Genomic DNA, 26,465 nt, shown 5'->3' with positions numbered 1-26,465 from the left:
TCACTCTTGGGTCATGGAATTGAATGAAAATAAATATTCAATGTATTTTATGTACTACTTTACGCAAACTAACTTCTGAAGAATGAATGCATATGTCTTTAAATGTTACCATGCATATAACATTTCCTTTAAATAGTAATCTGTATCAATTTAATGTAATTGAAGCAGAAATCCGCCTCCGTCAGTGTTGCCAGACGACTCAGTTGGAAAAGCAGGAGATTCGAAGATAAAAAACAGGAGAAAGCAGTAGACACATACAGTAGTGGCGTTTGAATGTGAATCCGGGGGGAGGGTAATAACATTTGCCATTATTAAGAGGGCAGTAGTCAAAACAAGCAGTCCAGAATTCATTTCCGATGAACTACGTTGAGTAAATAAAAGGGGAAAGTCCCGCTTTATATTAATATTATTTGATACACACATGTGTGAGGTAAAACGTAGTGAAGAGCAAAGTGCAGTGGGAAAATGTCTTTTCATGCACGTAGCGATAACGTAGCTACATGGTGCAGTCACACGTGATCGTGGCGTAACACGATTTCTTGCTGACGATCGTGGAGAAACGATCTAAGCCACTCTTCCAACCCAAGTCCCAATCTAAGCAATACTTATTTGTAAATCTTACAGAAAGTCATAAAAACGCTAACCATAATGCATATAGAAGATGACGTACAGTTGTATTCTTTGGATTCATATTATATACAGTAAACCTCTATAAATATATGCTCTATAGAGCTTTGTGTATTATAACAGAGAAATTTCGTCTTTTTATGTGAGGAAACATTGAAAATTCAATATTATTAATAATATATTTTTTTTCAACTTCTCGAAGTAAGGAAAAAGCAGGAGATTGTTAACTTTTCATTTTCTTTCGCAGTAGATCAGTAGAACGTAGAAAAAGCAGAAGATCTCCTGCAAAATCAGTAGGTTTGGCAACACTGGCCTCCGTGCCTGGTACAGACAGTCAACTGTCATCACGGAGAGGGAAACTGTGAGAAATTCGTCTGCTGTCGGAAGTCGTAATTCTTTCGTGAATATTGAACAAGAAGCTTTTAACAATCGACATTATGGGCACAATTTAATTTGTAGTGTGTGTATATATAGTATTATATTTATTGATTTTCAACCAATTAATAAGAAATTGATTTTCTGAACATCTTTTTTTAGTGGTACTCTTGCTATTCTACATTACCCATGATCATCACTATCCAAGATGGCGGTGTAGCTGCAGACGATTTCGTGATAGAGCTGTTAAGATGTCTTCAATAACTTCAGATAAAACGCCAGATATTAGTGACATAGAGAGATGTGATGAAGCTGTAGATCCTCGAGTTCAGGTAAATTTCTTTCACATCACATCAATAGTGGAATATAAGAAATACCTACCAGTCAATCTGTGTATATGTTTTAAAAGGAGGGAGGGGAAATATATAAATATTTGTTGTTAATACGCTGGTTTTGTTCCACGTGACAACCCCTAGAGTGGTAGTGTTTTCATAAAAGAATAATTTTGTTATGGTTATAGGTCTTGGAAGTTGCACAACCGGTACTTACTAGAATATATATACAGGTCCTACTGCCATGTTAAGGATTCGCGGACCATGCCTATAATTCGAAACGGCTTATAGGATATTGGTCTGTGATTATAATAGACTTCAGACAAGCAGTAATCTTGGAGTATACAGCAAAGTCTAACCCGCATGCACATGAATTTTAATTACGTGAAGAATTGGAGTATTGATTTAAAATAGGGGGTAAAAAAATGAAATCTTTGAGTTGTATGTCCCACGGTTATGCCGGTTAGGCTGAAGGAGATGGTGATGATGAGTAATGAATGAAATGGTGGAATGAAGAAAGTGGGAGGAAACGGGAGAACCCCTAGAAAACCCACGCACATGGTGTTTGTCCACCACAAAGTTCACTTGGCGGGGGCTGGGATCGAACCCGGGACTCCTAGCACCAGAGGTGAACGCTCTACCACTGAGCCACCGCGGTCCCAATAGGGGGTTAAATGCTGCAGAGTAGGTCCAGGAATATGGAACCTAAACTCAACTTTCCCAACCAAGTGTGGATTAATCCATCTGGAGACCCGGGTCTAGAAAAAATATGTGACCCGTGCTGACTTCGCCTAATACATTTCTGTAGGAAAGTTAAGGGAGTATGTTTCATATTTTTGGATATTATTTTATTTTATGACGATGATTGTATCTGTATGATTTTTTAGATAGTTGATATTTTGATCAGAGTGGAGGCCCGGGGCTACAGCCCCCCCATGCCACCTTTAATCCGGCCCTGTACCCAACCAAACGTAAGTCTTAACATGCTGGGCCTACTCGCATCATAAAGGCCAAAACAAGTTTTAGTTTGTGTATACTATTTACTACAATGTTTCCAGGACAAAATTTACACCGGAAAAGTTGTTTAAGGTAAACATTTTTTAAGTAATCTCTATCCATCTGTAACTCAGTGATGTTTGGGGGCGTGAAACCTGTTAATACAAATAAATGAAACTGGCCTGAGAACCACGTACCCCAAAATTTACGTTTTTACGAACTTGTTAGTAACACATTTTTAGTAACATTTACTTTGTGCCGAAGTTAGTAGTGCAGATAAAGAATATAAAGACCAGGATCTGGGAAATTTACAGGTAGTAGCTATCTATTATTCGACAAAGAAAGACTAATGAGTATGGGATGAACGCTGTACACACACTAGGCATTTGAAAGAAGTCATGTATGTATCCAACTGGTGATTGATTACGAATTCTGCGTACGCGTGCCCTTTCGACTCCCTAATCCTCTTCTACTGCGTTTTACCGTTCAATCCGCTTCACACTTTCAATGTCCAACAAAATCCGGCAGTTCCTTTCAAACTTTCTTAGTACAAGTGGGTAATATAATGAGTTTTTAAGCCAGTTGACGTTCGGTGAGAAGGAGCAGCATATTTATAGTCTTCATGGTAGCATCGCATTCGCCACCAATGTAAATATACCGTAAGACGGGGTTGCTTTATACAAAATATGAAAAGAGTTTCACTGTCCTTTGTCGGCAAAACCATGAACAGAAAAGAGGAAGTTTCAACTGCCATCGTAAGATAGAACATTTAACTGTATTTGGGCTATAATATTGGCGGTTAACATCAGTTCTAATTACCGGGAGGGTTCATTGTTGTAGGGGTATTCTATTTAGGAAGATGCCGGAATGAATTTCTTGGAAAATAAATTATAGGAAAGGTTCTAGATTACTGGTCCGCCATGTAGGTTAGTAGCTAGGTTGTTTTCTTTCTGTACTAAAGTATATACATTTAATTTACACAGTATTGCGGGGCGAGCGTTAGCGAGTGAACGCGGGTTAGAGCCCCGCAGGGCACGTTGTTTTCTGTCTTTGTTACTGCTCTATGGGAAGGGGGACCAGTAATCTAGAACCTTGCCTAAATTATAGAGTGGCGGTTTCAGAAAAGTAGTTTGAGAGAAGCTTCACACACAAAAACTTTTTTTTTAGAAATCACCAGACTTTTTTTTGGGGGGGGGATTGCAGCTTATACGCATAGGAATGACTAACATTAGATTAAGAAAAAAATCATGCAATTTGGGTGGGTTTCAGCCTGAAAGTTCCAAATCCCGTAAATCGCCCACTAATTACGGTTGGGATGATATCCTTGGACATAAGGAATAACCAAGGCAAATCAGTTCACGGGGATTTTTTTTCTGTTCCTGGCATTTTGTGGAACATATGCTAAACTATTAGAATGCGGTTCTGTGCCGGTACCAGAAGATACATAATTTTCTTTAAAAATGTCGATAATTCAAGCTAAGTACTAATACCGATACCATCATTCTAATATCAATATTTGTAGACTGCATGCAGTTTTGTGCAGAAAGTGAAATGTATAAATGCTGAAGGTAAAACATTGTACCGAAACGTTATGTTCGTATGTTGAACATACTTTTTTTGTAGTGCAAAGTAACCCCAGATGTGGGGTTACTTTGCACCAAAGTTTATATTTCAATAACTATGGTTATACTGAATGTTTACTAATGAACTTGCACTGATGTTTTCCTTATATATCTAGCTATTATATGTTTAAAATACAGTGTTCTAAATCATTACGTTTGTAAGTTACATGTGATTTTCTTTAAAATGGCTTAAATCTTGTGCAAAGTAACCCCGTCTTACGGTACCAGTATAAATATGTATAGTAAAAATGTAAACACACTGATAAATAACTTCATAAGTAAATTAAAAAAAAAAAGTCTTATGAAATGTACTTTTCAGCAACTTTACGTTTTTGCTAGGTTTGGTTATGGTCATTAGGTGTTGACAAAAATGAACTGAAATACAATATTTATTTTAATGCCGCAGGGTAATAGACTATAGATTAAATTAGACGAATTACTCATGCAAATGAATAATTCTGGTATAATTAGTCGATAATGATGTAAATTTAATGTATACACTGCAAACACAAATGGCGTCGAACCAGGGTACCCCTTGTATCAAAAATGAATGCTCTAACTTATCCAACATGCCTATTAGTAGGGCTTTCGTATCTTTTATTTTCAGTGGGTACTGTACGTGAAATATGGTAAGGTTAATTTAGATAACCTCCTGAAACCAGGCAATGGAACTTAGGCTTTCTATATAGGCACTCAGTGGATGAGCGAAGTGATCCGTCACTTTCGCTCTCAAGTACAAGGTGCATATTTTCACTTCCAAACAAACTTCTACTAATTAAGGAAAATGTAGGTCGGTATGTGTTTCACTATAAATTTATGTGAATATTCTTCCTTATCTTTGATCTATTTGCTCTTCCTTCCTTCTTTCGGAAATTAAAAGGAAAAAGAAAGCAATTCTCTCTTTTATTAATATTTATAAGTTAATGCAAGACGTGACCATTGTAAGTTTCGTATGTTCTTTATTTTTGGAACTCACCGAAAACAAATAATGCCAGAAAAATCTTACCTTGAAAGTCTCAGGTTTTATTAAATGTAACACATGTTAAAATTTAGGAAAAATTAGAAACCGTCTCTTCCTTTTTTTCTTTATTTGTTTCGTCCAGAAAAGAAAAAAAAAAATTCTTGCTCCGAGGCACAGGCCGCCGAAGATAGCACTTGGGATCATTTGTCACATGCAAACTTCGGCAAAATATTGTACGATGTTTATTTCTGGGACGGTTCAAGATATTTTGCTGGTTTTTGTTTTGTATTAAAGATAATTTACTGATTCAAATCTTATCTTAATTTGGAAATATGTGTCTAAGTTCTCATGCTTGAGCCTTCTGAATTTATTTATTTATTTGTATTATTATTATTATTATTATTATTATTATTATTATTATTATTATTATTATTATTATTATTATATGGTTAGTCTTCCTCAAAAATGCCAATTCCAAAAGTTGTATTTTTATGACAATTGATCAGTACCATACAGTACGGCATGCCCTTGAAAGAAGAACTTCCACTTTTGAGTCGAACAGGATTTATAAACAATTTAAAATTTTTCAAGTCTTTACTATAGATGTTTCAGTAATTAAATCGATTCACTACGAAGGACCAGTTCCTCAGGAATCAAATCTTTAGAAATCATTGTGATTTCTGCTGTAATTCTTTTTAATTTAGAACCTTGCAAATTTCCTTACTTAGTATAGTACTAAATTAACAAAAACTTCAAGTATGCAATGTTAAAAATAACAAAACAAAAAACAGAAAAAAAAACTATACCAAGAACTAACGATTAGATCGCAATCCTTCTGAGAGAAACATTTTGTTTTTCTTAATTTAATATTTCACGTATGTTAAATTAAAGCTAAACAAGATCGAAAATTAACGAAAGTGAAACGATCTTGAAATTTAGTTTTGGTGCTCTCCTATTGAGACCACGTGAACCAAATGCGCAAGCGCAAGCCACTAGATCAACATGGTGGATTGAAGAAAGTGAAGTAATGCGCAAAAACTGCAGTTCAAAAATACATATTGAAGATAACTGAATGTAAAATAGAAACCTCATGCTAAAGTGTACATTTAAAGAGGGCAAGCTCCTCTGACCCCCGATCAACAGTAGGTATATATCAAAATTCAATATATATAAGAAAAATATACAGCATAGCTTGCCTCAAATCTTAAAAAGTGAAAAATATACTTTACTTGCAGAAATAGTGCTCGAACTTAATTTGCCTATACATGAACATTCATGATTATACTTCTATATATGGTGTACCAGAAGCAATCATATAAGATACCTTAAGTTGACCCACTTCCAAATGTCCCACTTTGAACAGACACTTGTTTCAAATAGAAAGAACATTTTCTATTGTAGCACACGTAACTCACTATCAAACTTTGACAACGAACTGTGGTCTCCAGTTACATCGTTGTTCACAAACACAGCAATCTTTATTGACGTTCAATATTATTTACACAATTATACTGAAAAGCATATCAAGAAATACACGTCTGAATACTTCTGAAAACTGAATTAGACCGCGTGACAACACTGCACATGAATACATGACAGTAGTATGGAACCATGTATAAACAGACGCTACTCATGATTCAACACACCAGAGCGAACCAAACGAAGGAAACACATTCTCATCACAAGAACCAAATCACTGAATCCAAGAACGGAATGAGCGAATCAAAAATGAATGAAATGCGTATGGTAAAGGCTTTACAGAAAATTTTGTCATACAGTAACTCAGTTTCCTTTACCACATTCCACACATTTGGTATCATAAAATCAATATCTAATCTTATGTTGCATATGGTATTTTAATTCTGCATAAAGATAAGGAAAGATTCACCTTTCAAAGCGTATGAAAGCTTCCAACTTACATGCGCATGTTCCAAAACATATTACAGGTTCCAAAGCATACCACTCCTGTTTACTCTGCTTAGAACTGAAATTAGTAATTTAATGAACTAAAAATGTGTTCAGCTACATTAGTATCTTTCTTTGATGTTGAATGATGCCTTGCAGTTGAACCAATAGGAACTGGGTTACCCACAATATTTAAAACATCGAGAGAATTCTGTCATGACTATATGGTTAGCGTACACGTTTTGGGCGCTCGAGATCGTGTTGGATTCCCGGCGGGAACTCACGTGGTTCGTATCCCATATTAAGTTGTATGTCCATGTTTTATATAGCCTCGATGCTGAAAGGCACACTAAACCCCTAACAAAGCAAGGAGCAAAATATCGCGAATATGAAGTGTGCACTCTTGATGGTGTTGCTATTTTCTAGGTGGAAATCTATATCCAGCGGCTGGTCCATGTGGTAGCATAAAGTTCACGACACTTTCATTTAACTCACAACTGTTATCTATAACCTCTGCAAACCACCAGTCACAATCATACACACATACAATCATCTTTATATGTTGGTATATTACTGCTTTAACTGTCCCATTTCCCAAGTTCTTCAAAGACGTTATCAATGGCAAAAGTTTCTTAATGAGTTTATTTCCTCTCATGCTACCTATGTAACCTCAGAAGAGTCTTCTGATGTTTTCCATACTGTGTCTGTAAGGCGAGTCCTTCGTTTCCAAAGTAGACACCACATTTCTGAAACAAACAGGTCTCTCGTTGTACATCACAGATCCTACTAAGGTGTTGTATGTCACATATTGAAGTGAGTTCTTCAAAGTTTCCACTCAAAGTTCAAAATTGGCGCAATATTCACGTAAAGAAACATCTTTAGGTGGGTATAGAACTACCCACTTAGGTCGCAGTTCATAAAATTTTGTCTTCCAATGTTAGATATGGGGTTTGTGGACGCAAGTGATGGCTTTGAAAAGATCTAGGTATCGTGAGCACAGCGGTGATGTCAGAAATCGGACCTTTTCCGTGAGGCCCCAGAAATAGGGTCCCAAAGTTTTGGGTACGGGTCCCTTCTATTTGCTATTAAATATGGAGCTATTAAGACGTGGATGATGGCTTTAGATAGGTCCAGAACCCCTGAACACAGCGGTAATGTCAGAAATCGGGCCCTGGCCTCGATCCCGCAGAAATCAGGTTCAAATTTTATACTCGGATCCCTTCTATTTGCCTATTAAATAGAGTTGTTGTACGGGGATGGTGGCATTGGAAAGGCCAGGGTCGTTTGAGCATAGCAGTAGCGTCAGAAATCGGGCATTGGCCTCGAAGGCCTGGGAATGGAGTCCCGAAATTTTGGGCTGAGGTCCATCCTATTCTCTATTAAACAAGGAGTTTTTGGACGCAGGTGGTGGCGTTCGAAAGGTCTTGGTCCTTTGAACACTGCGGCGATGTCAGAAATCAGGTCCGGACCCTGAAGTTTTGGGTTGTGTTGTAAACCTTTGCTGTGGCTCAATCTCAATACCTGATGATGCGAGATAAAACAGTCAATTCAGCTATATATATGGTTCTATCTTATTGAGATTAAGTCCTAGCAAAGATTTGCGACGAAACTCAAAAATTCGGGAGCCCATACCCCGATTTCTTATATCACCGTTGTGTTGAAGGGATCAAGACCTGTCTAACGCCACCACCTACCTCCTACAACTCCATGTTTAATAGGCAAATAGAAGGAACGCGAGCCCAAAATTTCGGGACCCCATTTCTGAGGCTTCGGGGCCTGGGCCTGATTTCTGACATCACCGCTGTGCTCAGAGAACCAGAATCTTTCCGACGCCATCATCTGCGTCCATCAACTGTTTAATAGGCGAATTAATTTAAAAAATAAATAAATAAATAAATAAACTGGATACCACTTAGAGTTTCGAGGCGAGGGCTCGATTTTTGATATTACCGCTATGCTCAGACGACCCGAACCTTTCCACGCACCACCCTCGTACGGGAACTCCATGTTTAATAGGAAAATAGAAGGGACACGAGCCCAAAACTTCAGGAACCATCTCTGACATCAGCGATGTGGTAAGCAGACTGTGACCTTTCATATGCCACTACCCGCGTTCAAGAACTTTGTTTAATAGACGAATATAGGGAACCCGATTTCTAAACTCTAGCACTCCATTTCTTGGTCCTCGGGGCCAGGGCGCGATTTCTCACATCACCGCTGTGTTCAGGAGACACGGACCTGTACAACGTCATCACAAAAATCCAGCAACTCCATGCTTAAAAGGGAAATAGATTGGACCCGAGTGAATGGGTGAGTTCAAAAAGGTACACATTCCAAAAACATAAACTTTGGGAAAACTAAGAAAAACTGTTTTGTGAGAAAACTAATTGTTCTACCAAAACATTTACTATTGTCAATTTGTACCGTTCAGTGTAGCAAACCCATTGCACATGGTACCTGGACATAAATATTTTTATATACTATATAATTGTGTAAAGATGTTCAGGAATACGGTATATTCCTTTTTCAACTCAATGTTTTTAAATGCACGAAATGAATCAATATGTTCATGTATTTTAACTAAATGTGAGGCTGGAATAGCATTAGAACGGTGTTCGTGTTTACCTCTCATGTCTGGGGAATTTCCCAGAAGTCAACATCTTTGTCAACCTAATGACAACTTTGTGTGACACTGTATGAAGTCTTATGTAAGCATTACGCATACTTCAACTTTGCTTGTACCTTTCATGGCAAAGTACTTGAAAAAAGACTCGTGTTGCGTTGAGTTTTCATTTAATGGCCTGTGTCTTGCAACCTCATGCCTCTCAATTAGGTTCATTATTAATGTGTCTTGCTCGTTCTTAGGTCTGCCACTATATAGGGTTTTACTAATGTTCTCCTTTTCTTCAATAGAGAAACTATCCATGCATTTTTTCCTACACTTACAGTTTGGGCCGGTTGTTTTCGCTGGAACAAGAACGCCTGCTGAAGTTACAAACTCTTCACCTCGACGCCTTGCTAACTTTTCCATCACCCTTTTTACGGCTTGATTCACCACTGTCACTGTCTGTTTTTGACATTGTTACTAGGTTAAAGCAAAGAAACACTAATAAACTTCACGATACTACTTTTCGCAATGATCTTCACTTTCCACTTTAAACATAACCAACATGACCTTAAACAACAGCTCACCTGCTAAGTCATAACGTATCAGTATGACAAAGCACTAGCGCTGTGGTGGTTGCCTCCGGCACTAGCGAGGCCATGAGTTGAAGAAGGGACATATTCCTGGAATCTGTTCCTTCTTCAACTCAATCGCATCTACATATTTTTGGCGAGTTCATTTGCAATAGTGAAATATGTTTCTTTTTCTGTTCAATGGATGTACATGCGTCCAAAGAAGAAAATGGCTATCTCAGTTTAATTTGTGATATTTTTGGAATTAGTACCTTTTTCAACTCACCCATTCAATTTCAGGACCCCATTTATGGGGCTTCGAGATCATGGTCCGATTTTTGACATTACCGCATGCTCAGACGACCCGGACCTTTTCAACGCCACTACATTCATCCAAAAACTCCATGTTTAATAGATAAATAGAAGGGATCCGAACCCGAAACTTCGGGTCTCAGGTCTTGGGTCTCATTTCTGACATAACCAATAGGGACTGGGACCTTTCGAATGTCACCACCCGCGTCTAAGAATTCAATGTTAAATAGGCGAATAAAGAGAACTCGGGCACTAAACTTAAGACTTCATTTCTGGGTCCTCGGGACCAGGGCCCGATTTCTGACATCATCACTGTGTTTAGAGTACTCTGACCTTCCCAATGCCACCACTCGCGTCTAACAACTCCATGTATAATAGGCATATAGAAGAGACCCTGCCTAAAGCTTCGGGACTCTATTTCTGGGGCGTCATGGCCGGGACTCGATTTCTATCACCACTGTGCTGAGGGGACCCGAACCTATCCAACGCCATCCACATTCACCAACTCCATGTCTAACACGATTTCCCTACCGTAGGAGGATCAGCTCCATGCTCTTTGCTGAACTTCTCTCTTTCAGTGGCGTGCCGTGACTTTTCTCACAGGGGACTAGGTTCGAAGAGAATATGTGCTGTAGAGTGGAGGTCCTGAGTAGTATTGTTGGCACCAAATAACACAATTCATGTTTCTGTAAACGCTTCTTCAACCAAGCCTCTTTCTTTCAAGAAATGGATAATTTCAGTCACAGTTTTATTTAAAAAATCTAAGAGTCTGTAAACCTATATTAATTCACTCCGCAAATTGTTAAAATTATATATATATATATATATATATATATATATATATATATATATATATAAACTCCCGTAAATTGATTTAAGGGTCAAAAACAAGCAATCAGGAAATCGAGATTCCAAGCACTGAAAATTCTTTAAATCTAACAGCTCAAGAAATTGTAACTCACTGAGATCTTGAAATCACAGTATCAATAATGTCATTGAAGAGACGCACGTATTTAATTTCTGAATCTGTTGAGTCATCTACTTTACGTCTTTTATTAGAAGGTTCCCATAGTCATCCAATTCTACTTTTCTATAAGTCTTCAAAATCGTTTCTTGCCATTTCTAAGTTGAGATACCATCTTTTGTACTTTTTGGATGCAACATTTCACATCCAAGATTTTACTTTAAAGAATGTTGAATAGTATATCCGTGCGCGAAAAGAAAAAAAATGACTGAAAACTTTTAGTAGAAATGCAAAATCGAAATCCTTCAATGATAACTCACACATTTTTTCTTTTTTGTAGTCATGAAAGCTTCGGTGTCGCAATTATCTGAATCTTCTACAATGTTCTCAGAATACCGTAAGAGTACTATTTGATTTTCATTTACTGCATTCACAATTTTGGAATTGTAATTCCATCTTATAGTGGCAACCGTTGGAAATCGCTTAGTTACTTCTGATTCAGCAAGCGCGTTACAGCGTTTCGATGAATATGAAAAGAAATTTGGAATGCCATTTATTCTAAAAAATATTTTACATTCCTTGATGTGATTAACAGACTGTGGAACAACGAGATTGAGTCTGTGATGATAGCAGTGTATGGTGAGTGCACTCAAACACCTTTTCACAAAAGATTGTATAAACCGTTCAAATGTCCAGAAAATGTGGCAGCTCCATCCATAGCCTAGTGCTACAAGCTTTTGCTTACAATTAAAATGAGAGAGAATTTGGAAAGCATGCTCACTTAAAGCAGTCGCAGTGCAATGACTAGTACATCTGCAAAACAAATAAATCTTTCATAAATTGCCGTCTTTCACGTACCAATTGGATGTTGAGAGATCTTTGCAATGTCCGTAGTTTTGTCCAACATTATTGCTGTAAGAAGTGTATTGTTTATTTCTGACTTAATTTTATCCAGAATTACTCACCAACACATTTGATAATATAATTCTGAATTCTGTTTGATGTTCCTTTAAACACTCCCATGCTGTGAAGATGACAAGTCAACATGGGCTCCCGAACGAGAGGGCAGGGTGGGGCCCGGACCTTCCTCTGGCTCACGAAAATGTATACGTAATATAGTAAACCACGTATATTAAATACCAGAAATACCAGACGCAACATAGCAACCATGGAGATGGGCCCCTCCCTAGAAAATTTTCTTCAGGCGCCCCTGCAAGTCCATTTAGTGTCGTACTTAGAAAGTAACTGAATTACTTCACTTTCCCTAATTGACAGAATCTTCCTGTTTGTTATGACTTCTAAATGATAGCTCTTGTTTAGCCATAAAACAAGAGGAATAAATCAATCGGTTCATTAGTTCTCGATTCGAATCAACTTCTGCATTGCTTGCTCAATTGAAAATCAATTCTGGTTTCCCGAAAGTTTTCAATTTAGTTATTGTGGACAGGTGTGAATAACATTTTTCTTGGCGCAACTTGGGTTTGTGAAAATTGTCCATGTCACAAAAGCCATCATTTTTCCACACGGCCTTTTCTATGTGGAACAGAATACAAGGCCAGCAATACAGTTTGTTTCTTGTCTTACATGCAGTTAACTATTTCGAAGAAGCAAAATAATCCGTTTTGATATTATGTATATAATCTTTCATTTTTGTCTAAATGGAAATGCTTGGAGTTGTTCTACTACTGGTTATTATTTGTTGCATTTCTTGAAAATTAACGAATCCAATGGTCCAGAATACAAGACTGAAACGGCCGATTCCCACCCCTACTGTCCCCTATACCAATTGAAGTAATATCACTGCTTGCGCCATCGCTTTGCTGCAAGGGACTCGATTTCTCATACGAGTCCCTTTCCATACTTTATTCTTCGAGTCATTTGCAAAATATATTGATAATCTAAAAAGTTCACACTTCACTAGATTTCTTAAAGTGTCAAGATGAATACTGTAAATTTAATAGCGTTAAAACTATTAACTGTAAAAAGCAAACGAGCATTAAATTCGCTTACGACAGAACGCCCGTGCTTAGAGCTTAGACAACATAATATGAGGACTAGCTGGCTGGACCCTGTTCCCTTCCCCGAGAAAAGCCGATTAAAACCCGAGCGTTTCCGATCTCCACTTCGCTGTCGCACCCAGCACACTGGCGCTGACTATAGTTGTGTCAGAACAATTGAAATAGTGTTATTTTACGAAAATAGATAAATACAAACAATGTTTTCGTTTTCTTTGGTATATATTTATCACAAAATACTTTAATTAAAATGCCAGGGGACTAGCCTAGTCCCCTAGTCCCCTTGACGGCACGCCGCTGCTCTCTTTGTTTGCCTGTTGACAACTGAACTGTGAATTCATGTGTCCTCCTTTCAGTATATGCTAAGCCAAACACACATCCAGAATGTTCTGGAAGATTCTGTGACATTCTGGAATTATCTAGATGGTTCCAGGTTGTTCTAGAAGATTCTGCTAAATTCCAGAATAATTCGGTTGGCTCTACATTGTTTCAGAAGACTCATGATTTGGTAGGTTCTGTGTAAAGAACACCCAGAAGAGTAAAATCATTTCACCAGTTCCAGCTTCGTTTAATTTATCGTTTTTATTCCATCACAGTAATCACATTGGGGCAAGAATGAATTTTTTACAAAACCATTATGACAAATTCCAGAACCAAAGTGGTATGTTCTCCTTTTCAGGATATGTAATATCCCTAGAGATACAATTCTCAGGATTCTTAGGATTGGTGTTTGAAAAAAAAACACGAACTGTTAAACTCAAAAGTAGAAGTTTTCAGGGAATATAGTATTGTGGGATCGTCATTTTAAAAATTTATTTATTCATTTTTTTAGAAGGCTATAACACGAGAACTTGGACACATATTTCAAAACGAAGGATGTAATTTGCATCAATAAGTTGATCTTTAAAATAAAACAAAAAGCACAAAATATCTTAAACGGTTCCAGAGATAGAACATTTTACCGAAAGTCGCTAGTGACAAATGGCGTCCAAGTTGCTATCTTTGGCTGCCTGTATCTCGGGCAAGAATTTCTTGGAGGGAAAAAAAAAAAGTTTTTTAGTTTGTCTTGAAATTTAACATCTGTTAAATTCAGTAACATCTGAGACTACCAAGGTAACCCCCCCCCCCCTGCCTGAATTGATATGGACTATGCCTTGCACATCTATGTATCATGCTATCGATGAGAATGGTTAGAAGAGCTTGGAATGGTTAGGCGAGCCGTGTTGTTCTATTCTTCTTTCCATCATCCCATCAGAATGATGAGTGCTCAGTTCAGTGGGGTTAATATCTGGGAATTGTGCTGGCGAAGTCGTGTAGTTGATGTTCTCACTCTCCAGTGTCTGTGTAACGTGGATAGTTCCGTGGGCGCGCAGTTATCCATATAGACAAAGCAGGAATCCACTACACCACGAAAAAAAAACAAAAAAAAACGAACATATCCTTTCAGAATCTTTGTGGAATATTGTTCTTCACTAACGAGCCGTGCGTCGAAGATGTACAATGGCTTCATCTTTCATTATTCCCGCCCATACCATAACTCCAGGACCTCCATACATGTTACGTTCACGGATGCGCTGTGCATGATATCGTGCTCCCCGTTCTCTCTGTACCATGTAATGTTCAGAATCACTCTTTGGACGGAACCGTGATTCTCGTAAGAACATCACATTAGACCATTTGCCTTGATCTCAGTTAGAATGTTTCCTGCATCACTGTGATCTGACACGACTGTGGGCGAGATATAATGGAACACGGACTTCACTGGTTTCCAAGCAGAGAACCCAACAGTATTCAGTCATCATGGAATGATTTTGGGGGACACATGGATACGTGAAATCGCGTAATTGTGCTGGAGTGACAAATATATTGCTTTTTACCAACTGAACTTGTACTGATCCTCTCGAACTGTTGTACACCTTCTACGTTTTCCACCGTGCACACGTACGATTTTCGTTTTTATCAATGGCTTTTTCTGAAGTCGGGAAGTGACACTTCTTGATACACCCATTACACATTTAGCCTCAGTGATACTCTGACCTGCCTCAAACTGAGCATCATCATCACTTAGATAGATCCTTCTTACCATCTTCCAGTAGATCATTCACTTTGAACTACAGTGTGGCACTGCAAACTGCATCTACCGTATTTGACTGTACCTGACCTTCTCAATCCATATTACAGTTGTTGTTTTTTTTTTTTTTTAATTTTTTTATGATAACAGAGTACGCTTCTACTGATGGCAACAATGGCTCCCTGGTGTTCCGTAATGGTATAGTTGTAACAATACACAGATATGGAGTCGTGTAATAAAAGTTATTGGTCGATATATGTTTGCTTCCATGTAATGAACAGGTTAAGCATGATGTATTTACACTGATATTTGTTGTTCGTTCGTTTCCGCAATGTTCTAAAGTCGTGATCTGCATGGAACTTACAATGGTTATGTTTTGCATTGATTTATAAATATTATAATGAAAAAGATAAATATTATAGATATTATAATTTTTGCTAAATTTCCCAAAGGGACTTTAAAGAGCAAATAGATCAAAGATAAGTAAGGGAAAGAAACTTATTTACTTGAAAATAAAGAGAGAGATACATTGGGCTATATTGTCAAGCAGTGCGTAACGCTAAATATTGAAGAAAATTGAGAATAAAATTTAAGATAATTTTAGTTTTGCATATGTATAAGACAACAGTAAATTGATTCAGTAATGGGGATCAAGCTGTAGAGTATAATTAATTAGAAGTTGTAAGTGCTTCTTTTCTTACAGGTAAATTCTTTTTCTTTTTGTAATTCTCAGCAGGCCCGTATTTAGGTAAGTGCTATTCTGTGCTCGAGCACAGGGCGGCAAAATTTTGGATTTTTTAAAGATTCACAATAAAGTAATATTTAAAACTAGCAACTCGCAGAGTCCCGCGCAAGCGCGAGAAAATATGTTATTGTGTTAAATTCGTTCTAATTACAGTAGTTACATATTAGCTAGCTTATTTGATTATTTTTATAAAGTCATCCTCTCCCACCCCCGCCCCAAGGGGTGAGGATAAATTTGAACATCATGAAAACTTATACCATTAAACTCACAAGTAAAGGTCACGTTTGGGTGAATTGAGTTGCTTTCCGAGACATGTGTGATAGAATAGTACTAAGTGTGCTAAATATATCAGGGAAGTTTTAGATGCAGCGCTGAAAGGGTTTAGGAGATACAGCCACTAGAACGTCACATGGAGACATATGTTATAGTTGTTATACATAGTCCAAAACATAAGAGAGAAGTGTTATACCTATCATTTCCTCTAAACTAGTTTATGTTCGTGTTTCCATCATATTCAAGTGATGAAACACAAGAGAAAGTTGTTTGTTTTGCAAATCCGAAGTGTTTTGTTATTGCAGAGAAAAGTTAGCAATTACTCCAATCAATATGGAGTTCAGAAAAGAGTGCATGCATCGCAAAAATATTCTGCTCACAGTGAGCACACCTGACAAACGCAGTCAAGTCGCACTTGAAACATTTGCCGTTCACAAATCCGTGAAAGCAGTAATCGTAAGGAACGATCTAACTTTCAGGTTCTTCATTCAAGTATCCAGCCTTATAGAAAGCAAATCGAACTATGTTGCGAAAGCAAGGAGCACTAAACTGGTAAATTGTGAACGACTGAAGTTGTATGAACCTGTCATGATGCTAAATATTCACGTCACTTCCTGTTATTTCTGTAGCAGTGATGAAAGGAGCAAAGGTTTTGGATGGACGGAAGAAGTGAACATCCCGAAGCTGAATCATGCCACTACATCTACCAGGTATCAGCCGTGTGATTAATACAAAGCCTTCTGACACACAATGTGACGAAGGACTGTCGTCTTTGTTTGCAGGCCATGAATCAAGTAACAGGAGAACTTTGTTCCTATCACCTGGAATGCTTTTCCACATGACGTCCGAATAGAAAGTCTTAAGATCCTACTTGTTCATGTTCGCTGTTTTACCAGCAAATGAGATTAAGATAATATAAGCCGGATTGGCTGGTTTTACTGCAGGGAACCTACCGTTGGGTTCAACCACCAGAACATACATGGGACGCAGAATTTCTCCGTCCATGGGCATAACCGGCATTATCATATAGGAATGAGATGTTGCACTCACATATCCTACTGTTGTTCTGATCTTCACTAATCCTTCTTCCCTCAACGTCCAGTACAAATGCAATTCCTTCTTGAAGCGACTTTGATCAGCATTGAGGACATTGGCAGCTGGAATGTCATCAGTGATCATAAGATCACGTACAGAAATGCACTTTCACGTGATGTTCTAGTGGGTGTATCTCCTAAACCCTTTAAGCGTTGCACCTAAAACTTCCCTGACATATTGAGCACACGTAGTACTATTCTATCACATATATCTTCGGCAGCAACTCAATTCACCCAAACGTGACCTTTACTTGTCAGAGACCTCGAAAACTATGAATTCAACACTAATATCTGTCGTTTTCGATTATTTTTAAAGTCTTACCCTCCCTGGGGAGTGGAGTATGACCTTGAAGTTGAATTGGATTAAAACTACTAAACTAGGCAAAAACCGCTCATTATGTAAGCTGATAAATGCTTTTCTCTTCTGCGCGTGCAAGTAACCTAACACCCGATGAAATAATGCAGACAGGAGAAAAACAGTTTCTTTGCAAGTACTTTGGAAAGAGTTTCTCTTATTCGTTCGAGTAGCTTAAACACATATGAAAGAATCCACAATCATTGTGTAAACAAATATAATTTTTTACATATAAAGTCAATAAAATGCTTTTTACTAAATTCACTATAGTCTTTAATTATATGATAAGTACAAAATAATGTCAAAAATACTGCCTAGTTTTTTTTATATAAATTCCATATTTTACTAATTACAATGATAAGAGTAAATATTTAAGAAATTCAATCACAATTCAAGTGAAATTATGAAATATAAAAAAGACATAGCGGTTGATTAAGAATTAATAGAATGCATTTTCTCCAGACAGTAAATTAGAACCTACATGAATAAATTACATGCCAGTATTGAGAGAATGTGTCCCCAATGGATGAGTGGTTAAGATCGTTGCCTTGTAATCAAGGGGTCTCGGGTTCGATTCCTAGTGGTGACACAAGCGGTTCGGATCCCAAGTTAAGCTGTAGGTTCCGTCCTTAATACATCATCATCCCATGGAAGGCAATGGCTAACTACCATGGTTAACCTTGCTCAGGGACCTTCGGGTCAAACACCTACTTTCGGGCAGAACACATCATAATCATCATTGAGAGAATAAGCCATTTAAAATTACGTTTTAAATTTTGTAACTTGTAATACCTAAACTGTTACTCAGCAAGAGTTGGTATGTTTGCAAAATCACGACTTATTTCCTTGTTTGAGCCATAAGTTTGTGCTGGGAGGGGAAGGTAAATTATTTAGAGCACAGGGGCGCACAATATATAAATACGGGCTTAATTCTAAGTGTACTAATTTCTGAGTTTGATATTTGGCTTTTTCTAGAACTATTTTATGAGTTTTTTTTTTTTTTTTTAATGTTATTTCCATTTAAGTAATGAAACGTTTTAGATTAATTTTATAGAACACTAGCAGCGTTCACCCCGCTTCGCTGCGGTCACCCCGGAACGCAATAAACTTTGTTACTTAGATAATTTTTACTTTTTCGCTTTCAAGTGATATGATAAAAACCATAGAAGATTGCAGTAAATGTTAATATTATATCGCCTGTCATTTATGTTAACCCGCCCCGCTTCGCTGCGGTCACCCCCGAACGCAATAAACTTTGTTACTTAGATAATTTTTACTTTTTCGCTTTCAAGTGATATGATAAAAACCATTATAACGCCTGTCATGTATGTTAACCCGCCGAGTGACACGGTCATGCGGGTTGCATATAAATACGTTTATTTTTATACCTATGATGAACTAACAAAGGATTTGTACGTAATGGACACCTGAATGGTCAATTATCTCAAGACACTGGTAATTGAAAATTAAAGTGATATGATAAAAACCATCTAGGGTCCAAATCCTAATAACCCCCCAAAAATAAAAGAAATTTGTTCAGCCGTATTAGCGTGATGAGCGGACAAAGGATTTGTACGTTCTCTTTTATATATATAGATAAAGAAGAAATAGCTTACTTCTAGTTGAAAGTCCTGCAAAACTGATTTAAAATTGTAATGTATTATAACTTACAGGGTTAAATTTATTTGTAATCATATTTATTTTATTTTATTTGTTTCAGATCGAACTCGAACGACTGAACAATGCTACAGATGACATAAATAAACTTGAAGTAGATTTAGATGTAAGTATAAACAGTCGTAAACCGTTAGTTGTACCATCACATTTAGAGAAATGAATTTACTTATTTAGAATAGATTTATTATCTGAAAGTAGTTATGTATGGTTAATATTGTAGGGCATTCATACCTTCCAAAAATTATTAGAGAAGTTTGATATATTATATGATGTTACTTTGTGTTGGGATAGATTGTATCATTCTACAAACAAAAAGCAGGTTTCGAGTGTTTTCTTTTAGGGTCATGTAAGCTAATTTTGAACCAGGTAAATGCTTACTAAATTACACCATTTTGTAGTACTTTTGATATTCGGCGCGAGAAACCCGGATTCGATTCCGGGCGGGAGCTAATGTGGTTTGTATCCCGCGTAAAGCTGTAAGTCCACATCTCATATCGCCTCAGTGCTGAAAGGGACGCAAAACTACATCCAACCAACCAGTCAAGTACTTTTAAAGAAGTTCTTCAACAATCAACCGGGTGGATTTTCGGAAAAGGTTGGGAAAGTAGTTATTTTTTTATGAATTAACGGAAATACGGGAAGCCTTGTTTAATATATATGTATAAAGGTTTAAAAGAATGTACACTGTTTTCCACCCTGTAATAAGATAAAAGCTTGGCGCATTCTAGCGTTCTAGGAAAAAGAACTTGTAAAAATTATTTATACTTACTTACTTATTTATTTATTAAGTTTTAACGTCCAGCGATAATGCTTCGAGGCAAAGGGAGACTGTAATGACAATAATGAACGAAATGATGGGAGGAAACGTGAGAACGCAGAGGAAACTAGGGTTTGCCCAAGTGGGCCCGGCCCAAAAAAAATCATCGGGTTTTTTCGGGTTGGACCCACCTGAAAACACCCACCTGGGTTTTTGAGGTTTTTGTTAATATATTATTGGTACAACTAAGGTGGTCACATTGATGAAAGTGATTTTTATCAGATTTTCGACTTTCATTGGGCGAATTAGATGCTTTCACGTTAAGCTATACAACAACACTCAACATAAGAACTGAAGTTCTGAATGCACTGAATAATAATAATAATAATAATAATAATAATAATAATAATAATAATAATAATAATAATAATAACTTAGCTTGAGATAATTATATAACAAATTAATGTATGGATTATGCTTATAGCCTATTTGAAGAAAAAGAAATGAATTTTATATTTTAGAAATTATTTTCCTGAATAGTGTGCTCGCCTACTCGGCAACGCCGAGGGACGTTATTCCTCATACGTTTGACGGGTTTAAGGCCATAGGTGCCGGTACTACCAGTAAATATGTAGTGCATTAGTAAAACTATTAGTATTATTTGTTATTACCTTTGATGATAACACAAGTATTCCTTAGTAAAGTTTGGCTTTCCAACAACAACAGATTAGTTCAGTTATTTGTTGCTACTCTTCAAGTAAGCATTCTGTAGAATCAACAGCAGCAATAGCGTAAAAATTCTTCTCAAATTTCAGAAGCTTAATGCTCAGAGCTCCGAAAACTACGTAACGCTTACTTAAGTGCTGAAATCAAACTTCCGTACTAGTAGAAGTTCCGTTGTACAGTAAAGGAAGCTGCATTTTCGAGGGAAAAAAAAAAGTCGCGAAAGAAGTGCATGGGAAATTCCCTCAATTGAACGCACAAAGCATCGGAACTGAATACTTCAACAATAAAACTATTTATTTTACGCTAGAAGATATGTAATTTCATTAAGACATTTTGAAACATCTACTTTATAAAATATAAATTATATCTTTCTTAATTGTTTTAAGTTAGTTTTCTTGAAAGAACCGTCTTGCAACAAGTGCTTGGGAAATTCCCGTAATTGAACGCACAAAGTATCGGAAGTGAACTTCAACAATGAAACCGTTTATTTTACGCTGGAAAGTATTTATGCCGTATAAGACATTTTGAAACATTTATTTTATAAAACATGAATTATATCTTTCTTTTATATTAATGTATTTGGTGTTCATATTTAGCGAACGTCACTGAGGCTCCTAGGATGATTCGATCTACATTTGTTCGTTCGTTTGCCTGTACCACATATACTACAGCGTACAACTTTCGGTCTTGTAACTTTAAATTTTCAGGGTACAAGCACGAGACACACCAAATTTCGTGTATAGATTTTGGTGTCATACTAAAGTAAAATTTCAAAATGGCAGCCATTTTTTTCAAAGTAGCGGGTACCCACGCTACAACGCGCAATTTTCGGTCTTTTAAGTTGAAATTTTCAGGATAGAAGCACGAGACACTCTAAATTAGCCGTATATACATGTTTTAACGGCAGTCCAACGTAAAATTTCAAAATGGCGGCCAGTTTTTTCAAAACAGCAGTGAATAAAAAATTGTTACAAGTTGTGACGATGACAATCTCATTTTAACACTTTTACCCCAAAGACATTGAAATTTCTTGAAAAAAAAAATACCAATTAAACCCGAAAATACCCATATGGGCCCAGGTGTGTTGGACTTTTTTTTTTTTTTTTTTTTTAAAAACTGTTTTTTTTAAATCCTGTCAGGAAACCCACGCATCAGAGGTGAGCTCTCTACCATTGAGCCATTGCAGCTTCTCATATTTTGTTATGACTTATTCTGTTCATTCTATAAATCAGGTTTTATTGGTTTAAATAGATTTACTATATTCATTTAGATTACATATGGATAGAAATAAGTTTGTTTGACCTTAATATCTTTATGCAACAACGAGATTATGAAAAATAGGACCCATAGATTATACTTAAAGTGGAATCCGAAACACCACTAGATTTGCACCCGAGGGAAATTGTCTTTCATCTGGACTCGAACGTGGAACCCCTAATTACGAAGGCGACGAATCCACCGACTTATCCGTGGAAGATACCTCATAGAAATACATTGTATTTATCTTGCATAATTGAGAATATTATAAGAACCACTTCAGAGAGACAAAAAGATACAGAACTACACAGTGGCGTATTTACGATTTTGTTTCGGGGGAGCTTTGCTAACTTTCAGAGGGGGGGCTTTGCCTGAAAATGTGAAGATTCTGCAAGATATTTCATATACTTTGCTATAGTAAGTAATAATTCGGAGGGGGGGGGGCAACTTAAGCCTGGAAGCCCCCCCTAAATACGCCACTGGAACTACACAAGTGAAATCACTTTACAGAGCTATACACATTATTAAAATAAATAGACATTTTCAAAAGACTACAAAATGCAAAATATCTAATTTGGTCCAAATTAGTTAACTAATACACGTCCAGAAATACAACGACTTAATTCAATTTTCGTATCAATAAAAGAAATGAATGAAGATACGAATCATTTGGGTTCACTCTGCTTCTGAACCATTCAAATATGTACTGAAGAAGGAAGAAAAATTCCAAAGGCATTCGCGGAACTAGACGTCAATATGTATTAAAAATAGTTAATCATGGTCTGCTCATAGCCTCGTGGGCCCAAAATTCAAAATTTCATTGAAATAAATCAATCTGGTTTTTGCTATTTTATAACAAGTCTCAGAAGATTATGATGCAGCAATTCTCAAAATTTGAAATAAATCAAAGTAGTCAACATGTGCAATACTTAAGAATGAAATAATTCACGTAGAGAACTAGAGAACAGATCATTTGTTCTTCATTTCAGTTTTCTCTAAGATGCAAAAAATTCATTTATAATCCTATTGTATAGAAAATCGGAATGCATAAGATATGAAACCTGTGTTAATCGAAAGTGTTGATGTACTTTTCACTATAGAAAAAAAATACATCATTTAGATATTTCGATGAAAATCATACACTGAATTAAATCGTAATTCATGTATTTAATAAATTATCTACTCTCTTTTCATTATTATAAAGAAATAGATTATTTATTCTCATTGCTTCAGTAAATACAATTTACACATGTAAATATTAATCATAGGGCATTTTATCTGCAAATCTACATTATATAGCTAATCAAAAATTGAAAGTAACGAAAGAAAAATGTTCTTTTGTTATGAATTTTATGAGGTAGAATTATTAAATGAGAGTTGCAATCCGTACTACTGTAAGACGTGACTGACTGATGTTATTTCAGTGCCACTTCAGATAATTTGAAATGTAAACTTTGCTTTAAAATATAACGATATGAAAAATCGGCTTGTAAATACACTTTTCTGTATAATATGTTCTACGGTAAATTTAGAAGTTTCAGAGACCTTATTGTTTCATAATCTTATTTTAGATTAAGTTACGCGATTGAAAATCTATATTTCATTGTAAAATCCAATAGTAAACTTCTGCTTAAATACATCATTAATAATTGTAGCGGAAATTATAACGAATTAGGCAGGTAGGGCTTAGCTATGGAAGAATAGAAGGCTATGAATTTGGTTTACGCGCACACTTTGATAATTGAATACTTATCAAGAAAACTCTGCAAATCCTCTCTCAATGTTCAAATTTCGTAATCCTGTGCAAATTATGGAATAACTATTAATCACAGGTATAAATGAAGGGTAAGGGGGAAAAAACAAGGAGTGTCACAAAACTGCATTTTCGAGAAAACGGCGTTTTAATATTGAAAACCTCGTAAGAAGAATAGGGTTAGTTAAATCTTTTGCGTCTTTTTACATGGACATTTCTTATCTACGCATGCATGGCATATACAGTCAAATAGTACCAAGAGTCACCAACAGATCCGAAAAAGCACATAGATGGACATTCCTTGTTTTTTCCCCTTACCCTTCAAAGGACTCAGTTTAATTTTACCATTAGTTTGGTTTGATGACTTTAGAACAAGTTGAAATCTGTATTTAATATGAAACCATAGCCACTATATTTCATAAATTTTATTGGTAAAGTAAATCACTGCTTGTTAAAATTAACAGTCAAAACCATTAGAAATCTTATGAAATCACTGACGCAGTTTATTCTAACGTAGTTAAATATAATCAGAAAATACCAATTTTTGTCGTACATTATAAAACTTACGTCTGCTCGGTTTTATCTTCTTCCGAACAGTTCGTAATCCTACACAATATTTCCTCTCTCTTCGCACGCCTGATGGGGTGACATATCTATAAACAGAACAAGCCCACTTAAACAAGTAAATAAGAAAATAATCCTATATTTCGGTTCATTTGACACGCCAGTTTATCCGTTGTACATAAAAATAACTGAAACACTATCAAAAATAATTCTTTTAAAGGAAGGAAAGCTAATTGATTTACTAAAATTTGGTAAATTAATTGCACCGATAAATAAGGTTATTGGCAAAATCTATTCAAATGTGTAGTATTCCTGCTCCTAACGTGTTACATAGGTACATGACGTAATTTTGACATGATCGCAACTAGAAAATGCATTTATTTCAAATAATACAAACATTAATCATGACAAAACTTGTGAATAATCGAATATATATAATGAGGATATTTATAATTTATATGCAGAAAATACTTTTGATTTGAATAAAAGTCACTGGGTCGACATTGCTTTAATATATGCCCTATAGTTAATGAATTTAACCACGTTTGAAGGACATTTATGAAAGAAGCTAATGTTTTTTGAATACCTACAACAGAAGAAAATAAAGATGATGTTTGTTAAGAATTGAGTTCTTAATCGTTTATACATAAATATAATTTGAGGTTGTTGAGTAAAATGTTTGATCATATTTAAAGTGGGGATTGACCATGTATTAATATAATTGGCCATATAATTTGAATAATATCCACTGTGTTGCTTCAACTAAGCACGTGAAGAATTTTTTATAAAATACAGTGTGTTTCAAAACAACACCGACAACATTTGGGAGGTGATTCCTGACACCAAAATAAGACAAAAAGTATAGACCAACAAGATACTTCCGCAACAATTTTTATAGAGGTAGTTGGTGAGTACTTCAAATTATATGCCTGTAGCAAAACTCCCTTTATAAAAATTATTGTGTGAATACATTAGGATTCTGGAACATGGATTTTCGGATAGGGCACATACTAGTTCCTAAGTGAAGTCTCGACCCGACTACGGTAGGTCCCGTAGTTTTGGAGCTATGGAAATTTAAACTTCATTTTTTCATGTTTTCGACAGTCTATAACTCCGAAAGGAAGCATTTGTGCACCGAGGTTGGTCTATACTTTTTGTCTTATCTTGGTGTCAGGAATCACCTCCTAAATGTTGTCGGTGTTGTTTTGAAACACCCTGTATAACTTAAACTTGTATTTGATCCCAACGATAGATGGTTGAGTGAGGTGTCGGAAGTATCGATATTGAAAACTGTTGGTTATCATCCAACTGTTGGTTTTCTTTTCGTAAAGTTACAAACTTACACTGAGAGCTACATGAAAATGATACAATAGTGTTTACACTCTTCCTTATTATAAATAAATATAATGGTAATAGAACAAAATAATCAATTCTGAAAGGTATCTGCAAAGTCTTAGATGTTTATTTTGTGTGCGAAATTGTAATGTTTACTTTATATAAAATTTCACTAGATGTGTTATTTTATTTCTTCATCCGCATAATACAATTTACAGGATGATTAACCTAAAACTTGCACCGCTGATAGGTCGGAAATGCAAGCTACAGTGGATGCACTGTTTCCACAAATGTCAGTGTATAGAAGTTCTGATATTTGTAGACTATTAAAAAAAAAAGTCGATTTTTTAAAGCAATGGAACGATGCCTTGGAATGTCATGTAAAGGAATGTACAAGTGGTGAGAATATTATTGGTGTTTATTGCACGCGTCCAATATATCAGGAGATATCGCTGAAATAAACCAGAGACGATAGTGTTAATCTTCCATCCAAAATTGCAGGTATGGGACAGGCACCATGAGCCAAACGATGTTGTCGCTACAGTAGTTTGGGATTGGGTGTATTTTTTATA

The 26,465-nt window shown here is 36.2% G+C and overlaps 1 protein-coding gene across 4 annotated transcripts in view; it reads left to right on the top strand.

The window, feature by feature from the left end:
- Positions 1-971: 971 nt before the first annotated feature.
- LOC145668432 (uncharacterized) overlaps positions 972-26,465 on the top strand; it is a 71,097-nt gene continuing 45,603 nt past the window's right edge. For all 4 annotated transcript variants that reach the window (XM_081736275.1, XM_081736272.1, XM_081736273.1 and 1 more), the window contains exons 1-2: positions 972-1,334; positions 19,545-19,607. In XM_081736275.1, the coding sequence (XP_081592401.1) occupies positions 1,254-1,334; positions 19,545-19,607 (144 nt within the window). In that variant the 5' untranslated portion in view covers positions 972-1,253. The remainder of the gene's footprint in view (positions 1,335-19,544; positions 19,608-26,465) is intronic.

The sequence above is a fragment of the Thermobia domestica genome, chromosome 13 (genome assembly GCF_964235325.1).
Source record: "Thermobia domestica chromosome 13, izTheDome1.hap1.1, whole genome shotgun sequence".
Classification (NCBI taxonomy): Eukaryota; Metazoa; Arthropoda; class Insecta; order Zygentoma; family Lepismatidae; genus Thermobia; species Thermobia domestica.
Note: the sequence above shows the minus strand (reverse complement) of the source record. Positions and strands in the feature narration are given on the sequence as shown.